Here is a 24,833-nt window from a genome sequence, read left to right as displayed (position 1 = left end):
CAGCAGAGACGATCGCATACTTTGAACCTAGCCAAACAGCTAAACGCTACACATTTCGTCACTGGCATTCGGATAAGGAAAATCAAATAACGATTGTCTCGTTCTGTGGCAGTATCTCTCTGTCTTGTGCCTTACAAATCAGGAACAACACTGGGACGGGGCTGGAAAAGTTGATCACATCAAGATTTCACTTTCACCGCCATCTTCAGTGGATGCTCGTATGGGCATGCGAGTTTATTGTAGCATCGGTTTTGGATAAGGTGTTTAAATAGTATCGTGTCCAAAACACACCATATTACTGACTAGTTGTTTTCGAGTTCTGCAAAGGAAAGGTTTATAAATTAACGATATCTTGGCCTATTTCACACTTTTGACAATTGTTACATTAACTGTAGTTAGCACTAATCGTAACCCTAATACTTTGATAGCAGGTGGAATGTCATAAATGAATAGTTGGTCATTAGTGCAGTGCAGTGGATCGTGATAGAGACGACAGTATAACAGTATAATTGGGTTTTATTTTAATTGTTTTACTTATTACGTTTATGAAACAAAAATAAAATAACCAATTTTATCAACATTGTAAAGAGCTACATGTAGTTGTTTCTGATAATGTTTCCGATCATGTAGATATAATTGTCTGTATTCATCGCGGTCAACATTGGTGAACCGGTATACCGGAGTCATCTTTTGTTTTCTGTTACGTATGTTTAAACTGCCCTCACGAACTTCACTGTTTGCCATATAGTCTGCTATGATGGTGATGAAAACGAATATCGTTGTTTAACTAAATGATGACTGTTTACTGATTGCATACAGTACAGTTAAACATCATATTTTGTCATCATAAACGTTTATTGGCATAACATATGTTTGACGATTGTGAAATGCAACAACACAACACGTATTCCCTTAAATTACATAATAAACGCAACCCCTGGCAACGCAAAAAGGTCAATATTTGACCAATGCGTATATTCATCTCGTTTTCACCTGCCGTCATTAGGTCTATTTCTTTCACTAGTGTCTTACTGATGTTCGAGCATAATAAAGCTCGTGGTAGGTCAACACTACTATCAATTTACCAAAAGCAAGACATTTGAAAGAGGAATCAAGTATAAGTTAAATTGGTGTTGAATTTAATGAGAGTTGTAATTTGAGTGTAGGAATTTGTAGGTAGTTTTGTGTTGGAAGTTTTGTGATAAATCAGGTGTTTTTGATCATGATTTAGCAAAAGTAATAAATATGTAATATGTATGTATAAAAAATAAATTCTCAGTGTTTCACTATTGAAAGATAGGTATTTACGGGGAATGTAATTGACTTACATTTTAAAGGTAAACTTCTATCGTTGTGTCGATCGCTATACGCTACGCTATACGTTATTACCTTTGTGTTGAATGTTATGTCTTTGAAATTCAAATACAGAAACAATTAAACCATGAAAGAATCATATTAATTACATCACTGCACCAAGAATGTCACCCTGTATGGTTAGGGTTTATTTCTTAGAATCGATTGATAAATAGAATATCAAGAACGAGTAACCATTAACATAACAATCAGTTAGCTCAACACTTGATGCGAATCTAAAATTGATTTGTGCTTCGGGGCGTGTGTGCTGAACACACACGTCATAGAACATTCCGATTAATTCCGACTCGCGTTAGCGTAAAGTATCCTGGACAAACACTGTCACCATTACTAGCGTACTAAAATGGATTTGCATCTAATAAAATATTGAAAACAGCTGATCGAGCGACCAGCAGATCTGTTAGCTCCCAGTACAGTCATGTTTTACGTTTGCTAATGGTCGATTTCTTCCCGGAATGAAGAGTACCCAATGGCCTTACACAATTCAGAGTTAGCTCTTCTCCCCGGAGCCATTCGAATTCCGTTTGTTCTTTTCCTTGGTTTCATACCACGCAGAAGCTATACATGCATGGTCGAACGCATAGCAGGAACAGTTTTCAATAGTTCCACACCACCCCTTTGAAACGACCCGGCCTAGCGATGGAAAATGTAAATAAAGCAATTAACTGTTATAAAACAGAAGAGTTTTTTTTCCTTTCTGCTCCCTTCAAGAGCTTTAATTTCTTTCTCCTTCTCCACTCCCTTGAAGACCTACATTTTCCTGACTCGTCTCAGCATGTGACCGCGATCGCAAAAGTATTGTACGCATGTGTAATGTTATAAAACAATTGTCAATCACATAATGTCGAATGGGATCATAGTTCCCGCCGCTTTTGTGCCGTTACAATACCAACCAGAGTGTAATAAATAATATTGGGGTTAATCGTTTCGTTTGGCTTCATGTACAGGTGGGAATTGAATATTGAGAGGCATATTTTTATGACTTCAATTGAAATAGTTTAAATTGATTATTCTATTATTGTACAACTACTTCTGTATTATACTATGTTTTATTTCGTAATTATTTCTTCCAATACGACGGCTTTTGTCGAATATTTGAGGAGATTATATTGTACATTAAATATATTTTAGTATATTGAAGTAAAAAAAAAGCGTTATAACGGTTTTAAAGCAACAAACCATATTCACGATTGAAGCTATATTATAAAAACGATATTATGTTGATTACGTTGGTTGTTGCGATTGGAATAATGCTAAAGACGATTGAAATAACGCATGAAAACAAACAAGTATCTAACCGAATGAGCTTCTATGGTTTTGTTAGCCTTGATTAATGCTTCTCCCTATGACCGTTGCTCTCAGCAGCAGTAATAGCCATAACCTATCTTCAAATTCAAAAATAGGCTAATCAAATTCGCTCGATTGCAATTCATCACCGCATCTCCACTGATCCTCCGGGATTGAGTTACAATATTTACATTCGTTTTTCGATCATGCGTAATCTTTATTACGATAAGATACAAGGAACGAAATCATTCCAGTAGTTGATAACAAAAGTTTCAATATTTACTATAATCGTTCTGAGGGCATTAATTTTTAACTACTTTTGCGAATAATTTTCTATTCGTTTGTTGAATAAGTTAAACTGTTGGCTGAAATGTAATTGTTTCGATTTGACTAATAATAATGCATTGTTATTTGTTTACCAAATAACGGCTTTCCAAGAAACGTATCTGTTACACTTTTCATTTTTAGCTACAGTGAGCTTGATTTCTTCCGCAGTTAGCTGGCCGGCACGTGATTTGCCGTTGTGCAACATGGAATGGTTAATTGAGCAACACGGTTTGAGAGTGGGGAGCTGGCAGGCGGTTGGTTAAATCATAAATTATGTTTCGGTTATGATTACGTTAGCTTTTCTTAAAGTGTGACCAAATGGCCAAACGATGTCAGACAAACGATCAACTGGATTAGAAGGGATGGTGACATGCTTTATAGTTTCTAGAGAAGCTGTCAATAGTTTAGTATTTAAAATAAGAGTTATTAAAATATTTTATAAGTCGTATCGGATTTAAAATTTAATAGTAAAATAAAATCACTTGTAGTTTTTATTAATACTAGTGATAATTTTTATTTTCGTTGTAAATATTTCGCTACATGTGCAAAATCTATAAAAAAAGTTTAGTCTATTACTCTGTACCGCTGATCAGGCAACGGGTTTGCATAGCTTTCTTTTTCAGGTATTTCATTCGGTACCGCAGTAATGAATGAAGTGTTAGCGTAAACGTAAAGTGATAGAGGCATCTTGGTGAGCTTGTTGCAGTTAATTCGTCACGCTTTGCCGTAGACAAAATAACATAATGAGCCAATCTCACTCTCAACCATACCTATAGTAAACAATGCAAGTACTTTCATTGGATTGCTTTACCATGAGAAACGATCACGCTAAAGTTTATTAGTAACCATGGTTCCTTTCCAGTTTAAAGTTTGCATCGAACGTTGACACTTGCAAAAGATGCGTCCACTGCTGATAACAAACGAAGGGAAAAGAGGATTATGGAGTCGTTTCACTGATTATAATACGCGTTTGCCTTAACACAATGGTAAATAATGCGGTCGATGTGTAGATAGAGGATTTAATTGAGTGTCTCTATTCAGGTGCGGTTACGTAAAAATAAGCCGATTCTGTAAATGTGGGCCTAAGTGAAAAGATTTGATTGCTCAACCATGCAAACTTAACATTGAATAGAATTATGCAGTACTAAAACAGTGAGTTTAACAACCTGCAATTTCATGTTTCACCCTTCATTTAAATGATGTTATGTATTATTTATAAACATTACATTCTGGTTTCTATGGTGGGTCTTACTCACATATCTGTTTCCCTTGTTTCTTTCCAGATTTGCAATATCGAAACCATGAAATGAGTGATTTTCGTCGTTTGATGAGCGAGTGTATATCGGTGCATACTCAACAGAAGAAAATAATCCATTCTGCATAAGTAAGGAACTACACCCATCTATTCATTCTTGTTGCCGGCACATAAACGGCACTCCCTCCCGTCTGGAACGGTTGAAACGCTACAAAATGACTTCGTCTTACGAACGTATCAAATCAGAATGCAAACAGAAGGGCGTACTCTGGGAGGATGAAGATTTCCCGGCCACACAATCGTCCGTCTTTTACCACCAAACGCCACCGTTCACCTTTCAATGGAAAAGACCGCACGAGATCGTTTCTAATCCGGTATTCGTGAACGATGCGTCCGCACAGTTCGATATCGTGCCCGGAAAGATGGGTGATCGGTGGCTGGTGTCGTGTTTGGGTGTACTGTACCTATCAAAGGGTTTGTTTTACCGCGTTGTACCGGCCGATCAGAACTTCGACAAACCTTACTATGGAGTATTTCGCTTTCGGCTCTGGTGGTGTGGAGAATGGTTGGAAGTACTGGTCGATGATCGATTGCCGACAATAAACGGCAAGCTGGCCTTCCTACAAGCACAAAACACCAACTCCTTCTGGCCCGGTTTGCTGGAGAAAGCATACGCAAAGTAAGTGACGAATGGTTGGATGCATTGGCTGACTCCGCTATTGATTGCGTGATTGAAAAAATTGCACGAAATTTTTATATGCTGTCTTCTTTCGTTCCAGATTGCATGGGTCGTACGAAGCGTTGAAGTATGGTACGCTGCTCGACGGATTGGCCGACCTGACCGGAGGCATTACTGAGTCGATATCCATCAAGATGGACAGCAACATCCTCATACGGCCACCGCTGCTGCATAACCTCCTAGATACGACAAGCATCATCACCTGCACGATCAACAATGGTACCATGACACAGATTCGTAACCAAACTGAAGCTTTGCCGAACGGCATCCACATTGGAATTAATTATCGTCTTTGTTCGATGGATAAGGTATGGGTGCAGCGATGTTGAGATGCAGCAGTCAATGACCAATAGATGATTTTATATTTTCATTTCCATAAATATCTTGCAGGCCGAAACTATCATGGGCGACACAGTTCAGCTAGTACGGCTGCGAAACCCCTTGGCTCAGACGCTCAGCAAATCTTCAAGCTTTAACGGCGACTGGTCGTCATTTTCCAGTTCATGGGAACGCGTTCCGATGAACGAACGGAATCGTCTGATCGAGCAGCTCGAACAGGGCGAGTTCTGGATGTCGTTTTTCGATATGACGCAAACTTTCACGCATCTCGAGTGCGTCCATCTCGATTCGGATACGGCTAGGGATGAGCCGCAACTGGCGGATAAGAGTCGCCGTTGGCTTATGCGACTGTACCAAGGGTCATGGAAGCGAGGAGTTACGGCAGGCGGATGCCGCAATAATCCGGACTCATTCCATATCAACCCACAACTGCAGCTATTTCTTAGCGAAAAGGAAGATGTCATCATCTCAGTCAACCAACACAGCGTGCTGGAACCGAAAGTGATCGGATTTACCGTATATAATCTAAATAGTGGTACGTATGCTAATGGTCTTGCAGTAAGGTCATGGAATTGATCCTATTGATCTATTTTTCATCGTGTCTTTTTGTTCAAACCAGTGCAAAATATTAATGGATGTCTCTCGAAGAATTTCTTCAAAAAGCATAAAAGCTTAGTCAACTCCCAATACACCAATTCGCGACAAATTAGTCATCGATGCTCACTTGATCCTGGGCGTTACCTCATTATGGCTACCACATTCGAACCGGCTGAAGAAGCGTCTTTTAGTGTGCGGGTGTTAGGAAGTACCATTCGGTTGGCCCTTCTTGAAACACAAACCATGCTTTTGCTAGATCCTTTCCCCCTGCTTAATTCCAACACAAAGATCACGATCGATTCTTCTAATAACAATAACAACAACAACGGTATCGCATGCAGTACGGCACAGTACGAACCAGTGTTCATGCAGCTTGCTGATGATCAAAGGTAGGTTAGACGGTGTCGTTCAATAGTTAGACAAGAATTATAATTAAACGCCCTTCTTTTTACGTTAAAAATTACACCATTACATTTTGCCAGGAAAGGTAGAAAAAAGTAAACGAGTTTTAATTGTCACACGAATATTTTATTCCAGGACGTTAAATTGCTTTGATCTCCAAGAACTGCTCGAAGCGTGCCTTCCAAATGATTATATTCGAAGCTGTGCCAGTATAGACGTTTGTAGACAGGTGGTTTGTTTGATGGATGTACGTATTTCTAATAATATGGTTCGAGCAAAGTGCACTTTTGCAATCATTCATTTTTATCTTCCATCGACAGAAAACGAATCGTGGCCGTATAAATTTCAATGATTTCAACAAGTTCATGATCAATCTGAAAACCTGGTGGGGGGTGTTCAAAATGCATACGAAAGAAAAATCGGGCATACTAAAGGCAGAACGATTGCGGGATGCACTATTCGACGTTGGATTCCAGCTCAGTACGGATAACATTTCCATCCTTATTTTACGGTATTGTTTTTAAAAAGCGTGTGTACTATCAGAGCAGACTAATGATAAGGTTGTTTTTTAAATCACCAGATACATGCGAAGGGATGGAACGCTTCGATTGGCAGACTTCATTTCGGCCATCCTGCATCTAACTATGGCTTTCGAGTTGTTTAAAGCAAAGGATACGAATCAGGATGGTATTATTAGCATGGGAATGTCTGAGGTAATTATACGAAATTGACCGCTTGATTTGAACCTGTCATCATAATACAACGTTCCGATTCGTTTTTTTAGTGGATTAAATCCGTTTTCATGTGCTAAAGCAGAATCGAAGATCAGCTAAGTGCCAGCACATCATATATAATATGCAGTCATGTCATTACCGAGGAGCAGTCACAACGAGCAACATTATCTCGAGCAGCATTCAAATGGTGTTGTGTAAAGTGCTTATTCGAACCGGTTCTAACATTCAATCCTCTATATAGCATACCAACATAAGCTCTGTAACTCTAAGTGCAATCAAAAAGAAAACACATGCTGACATGTTTAACATAATCTATTGTGTAATATAGTTTCTTTAAAACGTTTTGCTTAGGTAGGAAGCTTTCTGATATGCAAAACCGTACCCATAATTTATATTTAGTTGTTGTTATTGTACGAATGTAACCAGCAGCTGGTGGAAAATGAGCTCGTAGCGCAAACGTAGCGGTTATTTTTCACCAAGCACCGTAATGCTCAAAATTTCGTATAATTGATGTTTTGAACCGGGAATGTAAATAAAGTAAATCAATCGACTCGGAGCAGTGTTTTGTGTTTGAAACTTGGCGGAATGAAGGAATCCGAAACTGTAATTTTCATTGTTAGTTTCGTCCTCCGTAGTAGTTAAAATAAATTTGCAGTTGGTCGGTGTAGAGCAGTTCGCTCACACGACACCACTGGAAATAAATATTTTCTTAGAATCCCAGCGCAACCGAGGGTCAAGTGCGTGTGTGGTTGGTTTTGAATTTATTAGGGATCCTATTCTTACAGTGTCCGTGAGAAGTTCCAGTTCCTGGTTTAGTTTTCGAAACAGTACAGTAGGAGTTAATCCTTTACAACTGCCTGATAATCCGTTACTGGTAACGATTAGATTTTGATAATGTTTAACACATTATCACATTAAATAGGTCTAGTTGTTGCTAGAGATTTTAGGTTGTTAATTTATAATTAGGTTGGTTATTACGCCTAGTTGGTACTAGACTTGTGTTCTATGACTATAAAATTGTGCAAAACTGACTTTCACTCCCTATGATCCGTAAATGTGACCTAGAGTGGCATGCCAAACTGCAAGATAAGTCACTGCTAATTTAATTCGTAATTTATTATATTATTTAATTTACTTTGATAGTAAATAAAAATGATGATAGTGATGAAAATTGATAGTGATAAAAATAGAATTTTAAACGAATGCGACTTAAATTTATCTTTAAATGTCAACCCAACATTTCTGATGTGTACTGCTTGGCATAATATTGGAGTCTCAAGAAATAAAAAAAGAATAAGCATTAAATTAAGCTAACAGCTTCATCGGCATTAAATACAGAATTACGGTACATTTTTCATACTTTATCTCATAAAATAGCATGAATAATGGCCATGTGTACGGGATGTTAGTAACTCTAAAAACATTGAATATCGTGCATCGTGCATTGTGCTGCGGATTGCATACCAATCGGCGTTACCGGCGACAAAGCTTTGATTATGGATTCCAACGCGAATGAAAATGATTTATTTCTATCGTGGATAGCACATTTTAAAGCTCTTATCAAGCTCTTATCAACTGATCGGATATAACGGATATTTTAGTATTTCATTTTTTTATTTCATCTGTTGTCTAAAACATATGTTTAACAACATTCCTAATATAACCCTAGTTAATTCTAATCTGTACATACAGATGGTACAAGTAATCGAATTTATTGAATAGACGAATAACGTATACATAAGCGGTTTTCCAAGGATTGTACTCCTAAAAGTTGGAATATGACTTACATTTATCCGGAAAAATGATGCGACGATCACTAAACAGTGAACCGGTTAAACATATTTTGTAATGGCACATAGTCACTGTGAGTTTTAATAGATTTTTACAATATTTTTACGACCAGAAATTACGACCAGTCATCATCAGCAGAACTCACAACGTAGTCATGTGGTAGAACAGAACTGACATCATTAATCAATTACACGAATAACAGAGGACTCAATACACTATCCTGTGGTACGCCAGACGTAGAGACAATAGGTTCAGAAAAGTGGAAATTCAGTTCTAATCCGATAAGTACGGTGAAACAGGAAAGATTCTTACCAAGCAACATGAATGTCAAGGAGATCCATTTTAGACAATTTAGCGAGGAGAATGTGGTGAGGAATACGATCAAAAGCATCCGTAAAATCAGTGTAGATGACATTTACTAGAGATCCATGATCAAGGTTAGCAGTGATGAAGGAGGTAATTAGGAGGGAACGAGTGATATTAGTATTTTAAGAGATGAGTGTTTCGGAAAGAAACCGTATTGTTGAGGTGTAATACTATACACAGTACAGATACAGATACACATACTAGGACAGATTTTACGGTAATTACGAACATCAGCTGGATTATCGTTTTTCGGGATCGGAATACATCGTGTTAATTTCTACAAATCCAAGAAGGTAGCCGTTCTAATCGACATAGGAATAGGGCAATTGATAACACTACAATTCTTTATCACCGAAGCTGGAATACTATCGAGGCCTGAACTGAATTATGGTTTTAGTTTTTTGATCGCCTGTAGTACTATATCGAGTCGATGAAGTTCCGGTTGGGATCGATAATTGTGGAATGGTTGGAAAGGAAAAGTATGTGCTGGTGTTATAGCAGAGCAGAGGGATGGGAATGTCTTGATAATATTCGAGTTTACCCTAGATAACACCTTATTAATAGATGTAATGGTATCTAGGAAGGACCAGTTGAAATCGCTCAAGATGGCGGATAACCCAGCATAATTCATTTTACTTTCATTTCCTTTATTTGGAAGTTATATCCTTGTTATAGTTTGTTGGATTCATTATAAGTACGGTTTATAAGTAGCTTTCTATTATTCAAAACTCAGGGTATTTTTTTGTAAATTGCATTCAACTAATCTATTACAAAGCAAATTACTCCTAAAAATACCAGTAGCAATGTGAGTTGGTAAGAAAAAATTATTCATTAAAGTCCAGGTACGCGATGACATATAGAAATCACCCAGAATAAACAATGTGTCGTTTGTATTCATACGGTTTTGCACAGCATCCATACAATCACTTAAAGAATATTCTATCTCAATATATATAGAGACGCCGGGAAGAAGGTAAATACAAACAACATACATGGATGCACTCAGTATTCTTATCTGAACCCATACCCATACCAAACCTGGGTTTGATGAAAATATGAGCACGGTAGAGAAAAACGAGGCAGCACACGCAATTAGAACGCATCCACCACGCGTGTTTGTCCTGTTCAGTACAGAACAATCGGTAGTTATTGTATTTGCTGCCAGAAAAAAGCGAAGAAGGCATATCCTCGTTTGGCTACGTTTCGGTTAGTGCGATGACGTCATAAATGGGATCGTTGAGAGCGGACATTAGAACGTTGAATTTTGTTCGAACGCCACGCAAATTTTGGTAAAGAACCGACAAGTCGTGTCTCTGGTCTAATGCGCTTTAGTTTAGTTTAGAGTTTGTATTGTCATCGGCGTATTATTGTATGGTAGTGGCAAGTGGCTGGTGCAGTTAGTTAGTGGCTGTAATTTGTAGATTTGGTGTATCCTTGTCGTCTGATGGTGAAACAAGGCTTACAGTGGTTGGATCCGGAAGCCCAGCTGCGAAGTGGATGGTTGGTGCTCAAAAGTTCATTACAGAAACACGCTAATCGATAAACTCCCTGTATCACAAGCTCGCGGGCAATGTAGACAGATCCAGTGCTTTTTCGCGTAGTGACAGCGACAAGCTAAACGTGAAAGATATAAAGGTAGTGGTGCTGTGATCGCAATTCTTCCGGAATAAATTGAAATCGCGCACGTCAGTCGTATCCTGCTGTTATTTTACGAAGGATGCCTCATCATCCAAAGCCAATGTGGCAATCATGGTAAGATAGAACCAGAAACGTTTCACTTCTGCTGGCACCATTTTTTTGTTGTTTTCGTTTGTGGGCCAGACAAGGCAGTGCCCTGAAGAAGCAGAGGTACGAGAGTATTGTGGGAGACGTGCGATCAATTAGCCTACGTTTAGGCGTGTTTCTGCTAACGGTGCCATCTGATGAAAGCACAATGCGTGGTGTACCAGGTACTGTGGCCAGTATGGTGGTAGTGATCATACTTGGATATTGTGCAACAGAATGTGCGTGATTGGGGCTTGATTCTTAGCGGTCATCTACAGATCACGTTTGATGATAGTGAAAGCTGAAGATAGACGCTGTTTCAACTCCGACGACAAACCTCGTTTCAAATCGGACTAGGTTGAAGTAAGTAAATCACTTTACACATCCAGATCAGATGAGTTTCGGGTCGTCTACGCTCTTTGATCACTAAGATGGGCCCCCAAAACATGAGCCTTGCTTAACAGCCTGGCAGGAACCCGCACATGTATAGGTGTTTTCGTCGGCACCAACGGGCACGACACGGTGCGTTCATAACGTACTGCATCTGAGGTAAAAAATACGGCAATTTCTCTGCGTACCCAGCAACCCAATAAACACACGCTAGCGAAGCAGCAACTACATGCTTAAATCCTCTTTGTTACAAAAAACGGATGAATATCAGGCAGTATTACGGTTTAAAACTCACACTCCACGGAGCGTAATCTTTTGCACCCGAATAGTAACCGAATTTGGGGTGCCCACAATTGTCCGTCTACATTTACGTCATCCGTCGTCATTTACGTCGGCATGCATCCGTCTATAATTACGATAATATTTCCTTGTTTTGATAGTTTGATATTAACTATGCATAATTAGTTTGAACTGAAATCACATTTTTGCAACAAATATCATAAACCGTAAAAGTAACTTCTAATTTATACAATAGTGGCTAATAACAGTTGATGGTAATAACGTATACCAATAAGTGTAAGTAGCTACTTATAAGTATGATATAGGGATCATCAGAAAATTTTAGGTGGTTGATATGGACTTAGCACTTAGGAAATTAATTTGGCTAAGAATGTACCAAGCGTCGTTAATTCCAAAACTCGTTTTTCAAAAGAAAATGCACTGAATTAGTTCTTCTATGGTCTAAAGATTCTAGTCAAAAAGGAAACAATTAGTCCGGTGGATACAGAATGAGACAGTGCTGGACCAAGGTAAACGATAAATGTAAATTTCCACTGACTATTCAGTTCTATTCTAACTATCCTATCTTGACATTACGCTGACTCAACTCATCGACGGGACGAAATAACGAACAAAATAGTGTTTTAAAATAAAAAGAATCTGTATAATCTTAACACGAATTACACGAATGACAAGAATTACAAACCTCAAGTTAAGTCGAAGTGTTGCTGAAGAGATAGGTTGCACGCGAATATTACGAGCTTTTTTAAAACTAATATTCGTTACAGTTACTCTTGCAATTAAAACAACATCGATCCCTTTGTGAATTGTTAACATTTTTTATGCTTGATTTTAGACTCGATTTTATCCAAACTTTAAACACTACAAATCACAACATAATCTTTCACCAAAGGCACTGTTATATTATCATGTGGTATCAGTTACAACAAGGTTAAATAATTGTAACTTTTTCAAAAATATTACATTTGCGTATAAATTTGCATACGCTGGGATCGAATAGGTTAACATCATGATTATTCTTTTAATAATTTTTTTGTTCATACTTGCATACATTGAGCTAGCAGTATGTCTCATTTCAAGAACTATCGCTGAAGTCCATTAACACAATGACTATTACATGATTACATGACCAAATAAAATGAACCATAAACTCTGGGTAAGGAATGACTTTCAGGGTTTCGTGGTGTACAGCATGACACGGTAGGTCAAACTTTACTCTCGCCACAGAACTAGATCAGAGAGCGTAGTGTATAGAGATTAGTTTTGTTAACCGGCGCAATCATCTCTAGACTTTTGCTCTATAGACTTCAAGGTCAATAAACGCTAGACAGATCTTACCTCGTTGGCGACCCTCGTAGTCTCTACACATACGATGTCACTCGAATAAGATGAAAATTCATGGCCACATTAATGAAATCTGCGGGCATAAAGTTAAACTTATCGTAGTGTATGATCTTGTGCCATGAATTAGAGATGCGCTCGATGTTACCTTCGTCGAATGCATGACATTAAGCATTGACATCTTTTGTATGATAAGCATGACCATTGTTGGTGGAGCATGTGAACATGCTAAAGCGACGTGAAATTGCAAAACTGTGTATGTTCCAGTGAAATGGCGATACCTTCCAACGGATTATATAGGCACATTTTTTTAAATATTAAAGTCTGACTGTATTGTACTAACTAAAAGTAATAACAAATTTCTTATTAATTATGCGCAATAACAAACGTTAAATATTATTCATATTACAATATTATTAAAATCCAATGTTCAATACGAAATCGACCACTGCCTTCTATTTAAATTCTTATTATTGTGTCATTGCCATACGTATAGAAAGGAAGTATGTTAGACAAAGAAAATCTGAAAACAATTCATCGGCTGTATTTTTAGAGGCAATATAGCTTCACAAACGCCAAGTGTATGTTACATAATCATATTTAAATGGTTGAAAGAAAATAAAATTTTTAGAAAATAATGCAGGATTGCACAAAAATTGAATAGATCTTAGTATTTACATACATATAGTACTTTTTAATTAAACCCTAAGCAACAAAAATTACATTTCATACTTCTCTCTTTGCCAATCCAATATCAGTACTATATCTAATCAAGTGGAGATGTTGAAGTTTGAACGAGGTGTGCTATACACGTGCGATACTCGATACACTAATCAAACTTATCAATTGATCATCTCACGCGTTGTTCATGAATCGTTCAACTCAACAATTGGCATGTAGACCGCTCATTTAATGCTGCATTTACCTGCTTCATTAAGCAAGAGAACCCACAACATATCGGCACATCTACTACGAAAATGCTCGCTTATTTGCAATTACTTACATTTCAGACACAAAGAAAGAAAGTGAAAACACTGCACTATGATCGGCGAAATCGAAACCAGTTAGTCGAGAGAAATCATCGAACTCATACCGAGAAGGCAACGCAAATCAATACAATTTGTAGTGTTACATTTAAAAAGAAAAGTGGGAGTGATGTTGAATTTGGTTCGTTTTTGTATGTTCTTGTACAAAATCAGAGAGTGTTTGCATAATACAAACATTTTAATAAATTATATTTAATGTTCAAGTGAGAAAAACAGTCGTCTTGTAATGTAAGAAAAATGTATCTTGTCAAATTATGTTTCACATTAGCGAACAAACAAATACCTTTTGTCTCTATCTTCCAAGTACAGTTTATTAAAATTTTAAGAATGAGCTTGTTGTAACTTTATACAATCCGTAACATTCACTAGTTTCAGGAGAGATAGATAAGCGTCATGTTTTACAAAGTTAAAATATGTTTAACTCTACCATAATTATAGTCACACATGCTTATTTTTTCGCTAGTTGTTTTTTCCCTTGGAGCTGCCGGGATTTAAACCAAAATATACGCTGACAAACGATTACATTTCGATATATTTATTAATTTCAATAATTTTCTTTTATGGCGCTATAATTGTTTAGTGGTTTGCCCTACTGCAGAAGTCTTCTGTACCGGTTACGGTCCAATACGTCGTTAGGCAGTGCATTAACCAGATCTTCCTAGGAGACGCATAAGCGCCATCATTTAATAAACTACCTGAAAAACTATAGTTCTATATAGTTTTAGTTTCTAGCTATTTAAGTGTTTCAATTGGACTGTTTTCCTCAGGTTGTACAAGCAACGAGTGGCTTCCAGCATCGTGGTATTGAATGTTAATTAATGTTTTTATCGATGCTAACCTTTAACCCGAGAGAGGTGAAATTTTGGATCGCTTTGGAAACGTGGTCAATAATACGTTAGCCTTGCTTAAACAGAGATTGTCATTTTAGAATTAGAAATTTACAAAATTACATTTAAAAAATATATTAAAACTACCGCAAATATTGCAAGCATATTTTTGAACATTGGCTTAAATATATCGCGATCACAAAAAATGTTTATTTATTTATTTATATCTTCATTATGACGGCTTTCGCCGATCACAAAAAATATAACCTGACTAAAAACAATATGCAGTACACGCTCACTCGTTCTCGGTGTTTTGGTTCGCCCGTTTTCGCTGTCTGCAAATTCCCGCGTTTCAATGGTGATTCTTAGCAATTGATATAGTTTGTCAACTTAGCATTGCAAAAGTTATATGGAGGGCAGTATGAAAATCATTTATTAGTTTGCGGGCAATCAGCAACGAATTAGTAAATGTACACTCTATGATAGCAGGAGCTACATGTATAACAGCTGTCTTGGAAGATGGAGATTAAACAGAGGAGTCTAATACGGACATAAATTGTACAACTGAATAATTAAAAAATCTTAACAAAGCATTAGTAGTATGTACTGAAAATTTGGAAAGACTCATTTTGATGTTTCATAAACATGATAAATGAGAATGTTGTACAACCCTGGAGTTCATCCGAAAAGAAAAATGAATAAACAACATGTGTTGCAATTGCTTACTTACACAACCAACCATAGACAATCTACGAGAGAGAAGCGCAGTATGCGTCCATGCGCAAGTTTATCAAAGATTCTCTTCTCTCTCGCACACTTACTCCTTCTACATCTTCAAGAAAAATTGCACTTTGAGGCAGCGGTATTAACAGATGGACATAAACTTTTATTTTATTTCTATGTCAATGGCCTGGTAGTATTGCTGGGCATGCACGTGTGTCTAATAACACTCTGCATTCAAAAAATGTTTGAAATGTGGTGACGATATGGAATATTTTTGAAAATTCCAGCATAAAATAAATATTTTTTTTCTATAACAATCAACTGTACCGATAATCAATCAATCTATGCAAAATTAGGAGGATACAGTTCACAACTTTAAATGTTCCTTGAATTTTAAATACTATTTTAAATATATCTGCAAACAATATACAGTGGAGCACCGATTATCCCTGCTCATCGGTACTCGATGGTTGCCGGATATCAGGCATAAATCCTATTTATGATAAAATTAACGTATTAACGTAGGGCTTTTTTAAGAGCATAATTTATTTACCCTGTGTGTTTTAATATTGCAAAAGAAATTGTAGTCGTTTTCTTTAAGAATTAGAGCTCATTTGATCATATACAATTGGGTCTTTCAATTCTTCCGTCAACGGCATATGTCAAATTCCCTTTAGAACTGTCATTTTCCAGCTGCACGAATAATCAGACACCCGGTTAAATGGCATCCGGATAATCGACGCTCCACTGTTATTTAAAAAAAACGATTTGTTCTGACTATTTCAAATGCAGGGAATGTTTTGTTTCTTTGCAGAGAATGTGTATATTTCTTTCATAGATATAAAATTTCGTAAAGTGCTACTAGCGCCGGTTTTCATTTGTTTCATTGACTGTTTTATACTGCATTTGTTGAAACCACTGGTTCTAAATAGATAACACATGTTCTGGAAATGTTAACTAAAATGTTACAAATTAGCAATAATAATGAAGCAGTTATTAAATCAATTGTAACAAAACAATCTAACCCCCTTGTCACTACAGCAATAATGCATTTATTCCCATTAACCCTGTACAGGTTCCTACGAACCCTGCATTTCTTCCACGATACCACACTACGCATCGTTGAGAGCTGCGGGCTGAACATGTTTTGAGTTTCGATTCAACGGTTTGAGAGTGCGCACGCATGTGCAGAGCGGTTCCCGCGTAGATCGGTTGGTGAAGGTGAATTTTGGTGCTCATTCGCGCATACATCGTGTGGATCGTTATCGTTGGAGTAGCGGTACCGGACGTCTGAATCCCAACAGACACAATCGAAAGATATCCTTCAAAATGGTCGTTGGAAGAGTGATTGTTGTAGTTTTCTTTACACGTGCACTCGTGTAGAGAATCGACGGAGTGCCAGATTACAGTTTCTTCCCCCTGAAGCTGCCAAATCCAGTGTACATGGTAGCAGCCGGTTTCATAATTCGTCTTATGAACTTTCATTGACATACCCACCCAACTTCATTGGATATTTAATGCTGTTGAAGTGCAAGTGTGATTGTAACTGCACAGCCGTCAATTCAACAGTTGGATATATTTTGGAGTCCCTCGCCAGGGGTTGCCTCGATTGTTTTTTATTATTATTCAGCCATTTTATTGCAATCGCTTCAAAGGCAAACAACAGCAACAGCACCGACTACCCTGCAAGTGGAGCAAATGCACCGTGCGAAACAGCAATTTCAGTCTGATGGTCAGTTGCGTAGCTTTTTTTCGGTGCCGCTCTCTCCCTACTCTTCAGACAACCAATTCGTTCGTTTGTGATCGACTGGAAAAAAAATCGTGTATGTGCTGTAAAGGTCCAATTTGATTCCGGCCCCAAAGGCGAAGCTTTTCCTTCGAAAAAGGCAAGTTTTAGTGTATCTCAAAAGTGTGTTTGTGAAGTGTTTCGAAGTGTGCGTATTTTGGTTGTTGTTTTTGGTTTACCCCTTATCCCCAACATAATCATTTGTACGGGCCACTTAACGCTCGATAATACAACTTACTTTGTTCAGTGTTTATGATCATGGCGGTGTAGTTAATCGAATCTATCAAAGTGCAATTCACACATATGAACAAACGTATGATCAAGCACGCACGATCGCTGGCACGCACCGAGCGGTTGATATCCATTGCAGGCGTGCAAGTGTAGTTGCCTCATGTGAAAACAGTATGTCAGCCTCGGTGCAATAGCCGTTGGTTTTGTGTCTTTCGCAAACTACCCACAGGGTATCTCTTGCAAACGCTGTGTAACGAAACGAGACGAAAGAAACGTAAAATTACTTGTGAAAGGTGCCGTGCAACGTTCCAACACCATTACTGTGTCACTGGGCTTGCGTACCTATCCGAGGATCTTCTTTAGGAAAGCCAAAAATTAATCAAGGTAAGGGCTAGAAGTTACACGTCAACAAGTCGTTGCTGTTGAAAAAGCAGCTCTCAAGCGGAGTGAAAATTTCTAACATGCTAGCCGGTACGGAGCAAAGCGGATAATTGACCTTCGGTGAATTCTTGGGTCCGACGTGTATGGTAATTAAACCATTGACAAAATACTATAATGGTTCGGCTGTAGCCAATCGAGTCACAGTGTATGCGTCAGAGATAGAAAAAGACAGAACAAGAATGGAAAAATTTCCCAAAAAGGGTCACTCTGCAGCTAGTGCCAGGTGGAATGTGGAAGCAACGTCCTTTCGGCTTTGCTTCTTTTGCCATGATGTAGTCGAGCGATTTGTGATAAACCGCTGCTAGAGTACCAAACAAAAACAGGTACCTTTTGGAAACATTTTGAGAATAATTCACTTTTACACCTTCCGACCTTCTTGCCAGGGTGGCACAGGTCAGTGAGCATGGAGCGTTTTTGTATTCTCTCCTCTTTTGTTTTACCTTTCTCGTTTTTCGTTTCCCGCCAGAGATTCCGGAATCCCTCGGCATTCGCTCGAACCATTATGACCCGGTCCGTCAAAATGTGTGTCGTTAATAAAGGGTAGACTGGAAAACAACACCGCCAGGGTGCGAGTGACCACCGAACAGAGCGAGACCGAATGCGGGAAAATGTAAAGCAGTTTGATAAAACCTGTTAGCCCCTTTTTCGGGAATGACAGGTTAACCGGGAACGAATTCACTTTCTCCATGGTTGTGTATAGTTTGACCTCCTGAGTTTTGGCGGCGATGCCCGTTGTGGCGAGTGACGACGAGATCATTCCTGATCATTCTCGGAACGAGGGTTGGCAGCCGCGATGCTCTGTCAGCTGTGCATGATTCACATCAACTTGGCTTAAGCCGATTTGTTCATCTTGCCTATCCAGCAGTCCGGTCACTGCTTGGCACCGATCATTATTATCGCGTGTAGGGTTTGACTACATTAAAAAGTCTTATAACGGTTTGGATACAAACATATCGTTGCTGTGTAAAAATCGAATGAATACATTCGGCACACATTCCGTTGTCCGGTCTGATAGGTTTCGTGACACCAATATTTGTATCACGTTCTCTCATAATTTGCATTTCAGCCATAAATACGAGAAAAAACTATTTGAGGGAAATATACCAACGCAGGTTGAGTCAGTTGTTTATCATCTCCACTCCTGGGATAAATATATAAACAAAAGTTTTGTTTTAATTTTTATATCCGCTTGGAACTTACCTTAAAACCATGATATATTTGTCAAGTGAATTGAAAACTTGGTTGTTTTAGCAAATTTCTTAACTTAAAACAAATAAGCTAAGTTCATCGCCACAAACACGAACAAATTGCAACAAATGCAAGATGATAATTGGGGAGTTCGCTAATAATTGCTCCATGCTCAATTTCCCCGACAGTTTTATACATTATTAAAAATGTGTTAATAATCATAATGAGTTACAAAAGATCGTGAAAATGCATCGTTTTGCCTGAATGTATGTTTTAATTTTACTTTTAAAGTTTTGTCATCAAAGTGATGCATCATATCAGAAAAACAATATTACGTACATAAGGAAAAGCACCTCAAACCTAACGGAATATCGCTGACAACTTGTTCGATGTATTTTTTTCTATCTTCTGTACCATGCCAATTCCTCCATCTGTGAGACATTCAGTTTGTTCATTTCTTCCGTACTGCACCATGGAATAGCATTTGCCTTGAACGGATGCTTGTGTAATTGCCGAGAACCACGGAAGCCAAGCGCGCAAAAACATCCTATTTGCGAACAGTGATATCTGCTCATGCCTCATTGAGCGCATAAATAAACATAGCATTGATTTTCCTCGACTACATCGATCGATTTGCCAGTCCCGAGTATGTTTCGCATTATACTAACGCGAAAGACCTACCGCAATATGCCTTCTGCCTATGAAGATCATGTCATTGTGATAATTTCTAGAATGTAGATGTCAAGTAAACTGATTGTGGAGAATGTTAATTATACACATGGTAAAATTTTACGATTTTTTTTTTAATTTTTTTATAGACGATTTTTTATCACAAGTACATAAGGTTACTATCATCACTAGCACAAGGTACATCGTTTTGGTTTTGTTTGTTAATCTTCTAATTATGACCACTATTGTAAGCATGTTGCATTGTGAAAACTTAAGTGAACCATACACTGTTTGATTATTATAATTTTGGGAATAAAATGTGTAAATTCCAATTCTCTTTTCATAATTGGACATTAATTTTAATTAAGATCGAACAAATGAGATATTTTACAGGTTTTAAAACTGCAGCCAGGATATTATATTTGGTTATAGTTTAATATCTACTTGAATATTATGGTTCACACTGATATGTAGTTTGCATTTTTTGACGATTGGCATTTTTTATTGGATATGAGTAATTGGAGCATAGAAACGACCAATGTTTGGATTTCTTTTTGCTAAACGTTGACATGGCAAAACGAATTGATCCAACATACAACCATTGACCTAAGTATCTAAAAACACATCAAAAGGCACTCATCACTACCGATAATAACGATATACAGCATGCAAATCTTATTTCCAACCATACCACTGATAAATCAATGCATTCTCGGCATTAACCGTACTTGTAGCATATTTGGTAACACCTTCCTTTGCTTCTCCCGCGAACGGTTTCTACAGATTGGTACATAAACTTGGTACATCACACAATTTGCTTAATAATCTATCCTATGGGAAAAGGTGCTCTCCATTTGAGAGCTTTCCTAAGGGTGCCATTGCTTTCGTTCGTGGCTAGAGATATTTCGTACTTTCGAGCGCCGGTCGAATAACAGGAATTGATGTCGGTAAAATTCCTCACGAACACACAATGCTAAAACATGGGAATAGATTGCATGCAGGTGATTTTAACACGCTTATGTTCAAACATTACGGTTCTGCACCACTTCCCAACTAGAAGTTCAGGCTGCACTTATACATCCACGCGCTTTTTCGCTCGCAAGCACAAACTGAAAAAGAGTGGAAAGATAATTTAGAGAACAAAAGCTATTGGGATGTAGATCCATAAGATAATGAAGCCAATGCAGATTGATTTGCTTAGCAGTAGAAACATTTTACAAGCAGGCAGATAATTGCTGTCATCATTCAAATATTGGTTAAGCTTTATGCAAATTCCTATAGCAAGGGAATGTAAACAGTTGATTTGAAAGCTTCTTAACAATTGTGAAAACCAATTAATGTGTTCTCAAATTGGTTTTCCTGGTTTTCAACATCGAACGTCAAGTGGTACTTTTACTGACACTTTTCCCGCAATGTTTCTAAACGATTAATTTGATACACAAAACAAGTCTTGTATAACGTGTGGTTAAACTTAAGTGTATTCACTGTCCGGAAGGCATTGAAACGATTAAAAAAGGGTCATTTGTGCTTAATTTGCTTTTTCGTCCGACGCCGGCTATGTCCGGTACTATTTGCTCGGCTAATGAAACGAATCGAACACGGACTGATTATTTTTCGCTTCAATCTCCCGTCCGTGGTTCATTATTTCCGCGCTGAGAGTTCGGACTACATCCGCACTGTAAAACCTTTCTCCACATACATTTCCTTCCTTCCGCAGTTGCGGTGTCGTTTAGTCAATCAAAATTTTCTTGATAAAACGAAACATAAATTAGGCAGTTTTTTATGTATGACCTTCGAAAGTTCAACGACGTCGTTCAACGTTTTTTGATGTTACATCTTGCAATATATATCAACCTTGTTTTATAAAGTCTTACCTGATGTGCAGTTTTTTTTCATTTTCTCAACCATAAAATGACATTTAGTGAAACATTGAGCTAGCCTGAAAATCGATTAATGTCCAAATTCAAAGCAAACAAACTTTAAGAAACATATTCCATGGCATAACATGAAACAGCTGAGTAGCATCGTTCTTATGCTGCATACTAGCGGTACTACACTGGAACTGATATAGCCAAACGGTACAACCACTTCGTCTCAGCAGCAACCATTGCCAAAGACTGCCTAGCAAACGAGGGAATAAACATGCAATGAGTGAGAAATCCAGTTTCAACATTCGCCATAAACAACCAAGAAACGAATATCTGCTACATTGCTCTCATTACCCCTTCTCCTCCGAGCTATACCCTCTTTCTTTTCTTCGTTATTCGCGTATTTGCAGATGAATTATCTAACAAGTGTAAATTGTTAATCATTCCACCAAACTATGCTAAATTTCGTTTAACTAGCGCCATGTTTTGATGCACATGCAGAGCTGTCTAGTGATAACCGATGCCGTAGGTTAGCTAATGCATTTTTCGTTAGCGGCAGCGCTATGAATGAGGTCATTTGCCTACATACTGCTTTAAAATACTTCGTAAAATTGAGTGCAAATTCAATTTTTCACCAAATATCCCAACATGGTAATTCCCAATTCGCTACTGTACAAGTGTTTTAGATTTTTCTGTTTTTACTGTACTACGGAGTGACTACTGTAAAACTGTAAACTGAGTTTAAAATAGCTTACTGTAGTGTGAATCATATTTAGACTGTAGAAAAATAAAGGGTTTCACCCTAATGGGTTAAAGGGTTCAATCATAAGTGCTATTCGAAGGAATGCGACAATTATGTCGTCCAAATGATCAGATGTTGCAGACATTAAAGCTAACAAGTGAACTCCACATAAGCCTTTGTAAAGCTCATTGGCAAAACCTTAGCATTACTGCAAATTACACATTACCATTGGCTCGAAAACACTTCCGTTACGGATCTCGCTTTCATCAGTCCAGTCGAGCTTTTTTTACATTCCGGCAGAAAAACTAAAGCAAACAAAAACAGCCGGTGTTAAGTATGCTCTCTTCCCGGGATCAATCCGCAATGGTGTGGTATGCTTGCTGGAACGTTTGACCGGAAGGTTATGAACGAAAGTAGTAATTCTCTTGCACACTCTTGCACATTCGCACCAGATTGTGATAACGGCTTTTCGAAAGGGTTATTAATGCATTTGCTGTACAGCTGGGTACTTGGATCAAATTTAGCATCAAAGGGATTTCCGTAACATATGACGCAGATTAATCAACTCATCTTTAAAGCTTATTTAGCGGGTCCTTGTGTTGGTATGGTCACGCAGTATTCCAATGAAGATAATAAAATTCAAAGGCAAGGATTTGCTATTAAAACTAGATAGAAAAACAGAATTTAATATTCTTATTCAAAAATTTAAAGAGATTTGTTTGATTTAGAAAGGTAGTTCTAATTATCTATGATCTACCAATATACAAAGGTTTGTAACAGCACATTGTTCAACATGTTTAAGATACTTCAAGGTAACAGTGGATGCAACAGTGGATACAATAAATATGCCTACAAATTCTCACTTTTTATCTCATACGGTGACAACACAGAAAAAATCTTACGGAAGAATATTTGTTGATACTGTAAATATTACGACATGGTTATCGAAAAGGTGTTTTTCATGTTTACTATCTTAACACCGATAACATTTGCTACACTAGAGCTAATAAAGATGATTGGAGTGATTAAATCCCGGCTCTGCTACAATATAATAAGCCATTTAATCGAACATGCGTCGATGAAACATCTCAATGTGGTAAACTCTTGTTTAGTCACCCTTTGGTTGGTCATTTCGGTTACTGAAACTGGTATACCAGTTTTGTTATACAACCAACAACCAGTTAGTCAAGCATCACGGTGAGCACCTAAAACACGCTCGTTTCTTTTACTCCAGCCATTACATTACTTGCACGTTCGAAAGGAAAAAAAACTCGTGATACTCCGTGATTGATGCCAAGTAGAAGAAATTCAAACACTTGCGACAAAATAGTATGCGTGTCGTTTGTTTTTAATATGATTTCACTACACACTCCAATAGAGTGAAATAGGTGCCTTATAAAGGTTTAAATGTACCGAAATTAGTAGCTTAGATTTGAGCCAATTTCGTTACTTGAAGGTTCATCGTGTTGCATTCAAATCTTTCGTTCAAACATCAAATAACGTAATGTTTCAATTTCTAATTGTTCCTTGTCATTATTTGTTGAGCGGTTTGTTAGAACTTGATTGAAAAATGCACATTGTAACTCTGTTTAACAATTACCACTACACAAGCAGAATTGATGGACTGTTATGTAAATATGCTGACCTTAAGGCTAGCTTTACTAAGGGGAAGAAATAACGAGATATGCCGTCTCATTACACCAAGGTCTCGCGAGGCCTGCAGTATCAGTTGATCGCGAGTTATTCAACGCTACCGTTGGATAAAACAAACAAGAAACATCCAGCTCAGTGGATTGCTTTCATTTCCAGTCATTACAGTGTGTCAACTCAAAGCAGAAGGTAGAAATAATTGTGTAGCAAAACCAATAATATGCGCAAACGGAAAATTAGATGTTTTATGTAAACAGATGTTTCTTAAGTATCCGTTAACGATCATCAAAAAGTGAAAGCGCCACATTAAACGCAGTGCAAACACCGTATAGTAGATCAGTTGTAATATATTCTGAGTACCTACAACAGCAGTCATCCGTTTATTTTATGTTATCTGCAATTAGCCCTGCTCCATGGCAGCAATCTGTGCCAAATATCGGTGCTTGAGTGACCATTTTCGCTATCTGGCCGGCATCAACAGTTAACTAGTTGTAATGGAATGGAAAAAAGATATGAAACGCTCTGCTACCAAAATTTCTATTGTTGTTCGGGTAGTTCACGAAGAAAAGAGTTCAGGGAGAAAACGGATGAAATATAACAATCAACTACACTGAATCTTATCTATTGCAGTAACAGGGCGAAAATAGTGCAAGGTT

The 24,833-nt window shown here is 37.8% G+C and overlaps 2 protein-coding genes across 2 annotated transcripts in view; both read left to right on the top strand.

The window, feature by feature from the left end:
- Positions 1-4,381: 4,381 nt before the first annotated feature.
- LOC128297416 (calpain-C) lies at positions 4,382-7,565 on the top strand. The gene is made up of 8 exons (XM_053033046.1): positions 4,382-4,922; positions 5,023-5,290; positions 5,373-5,856; positions 5,941-6,307; positions 6,456-6,567; positions 6,641-6,831; positions 6,901-7,033; positions 7,105-7,565. The coding sequence occupies exons 1-8, from the start codon at positions 4,459-4,461 to the stop codon at positions 7,129-7,131; spliced, it is 2,046 nt and encodes a 681-aa protein (XP_052889006.1). The 5' UTR covers positions 4,382-4,458; the 3' UTR covers positions 7,132-7,565.
- A 10,036-nt stretch (positions 7,566-17,601) lies between these two features.
- Positions 17,602-24,833, top strand: part of LOC128302621 (patched domain-containing protein 3) — a 34,399-nt gene continuing 27,167 nt past the window's right edge. Inside the window, exon 1 of the mRNA XM_053039489.1 lies at positions 17,602-18,003. The gene's annotated coding sequence lies outside the window, so the exon portion shown is untranslated. The remainder of the gene's footprint in view (positions 18,004-24,833) is intronic.

This window comes from Anopheles moucheti, chromosome 2 (genome assembly GCF_943734755.1).
Source record: "Anopheles moucheti chromosome 2, idAnoMoucSN_F20_07, whole genome shotgun sequence".
Classification (NCBI taxonomy): Eukaryota; Metazoa; Arthropoda; class Insecta; order Diptera; family Culicidae; genus Anopheles; species Anopheles moucheti.
Note: the sequence above shows the minus strand (reverse complement) of the source record. Positions and strands in the feature narration are given on the sequence as shown.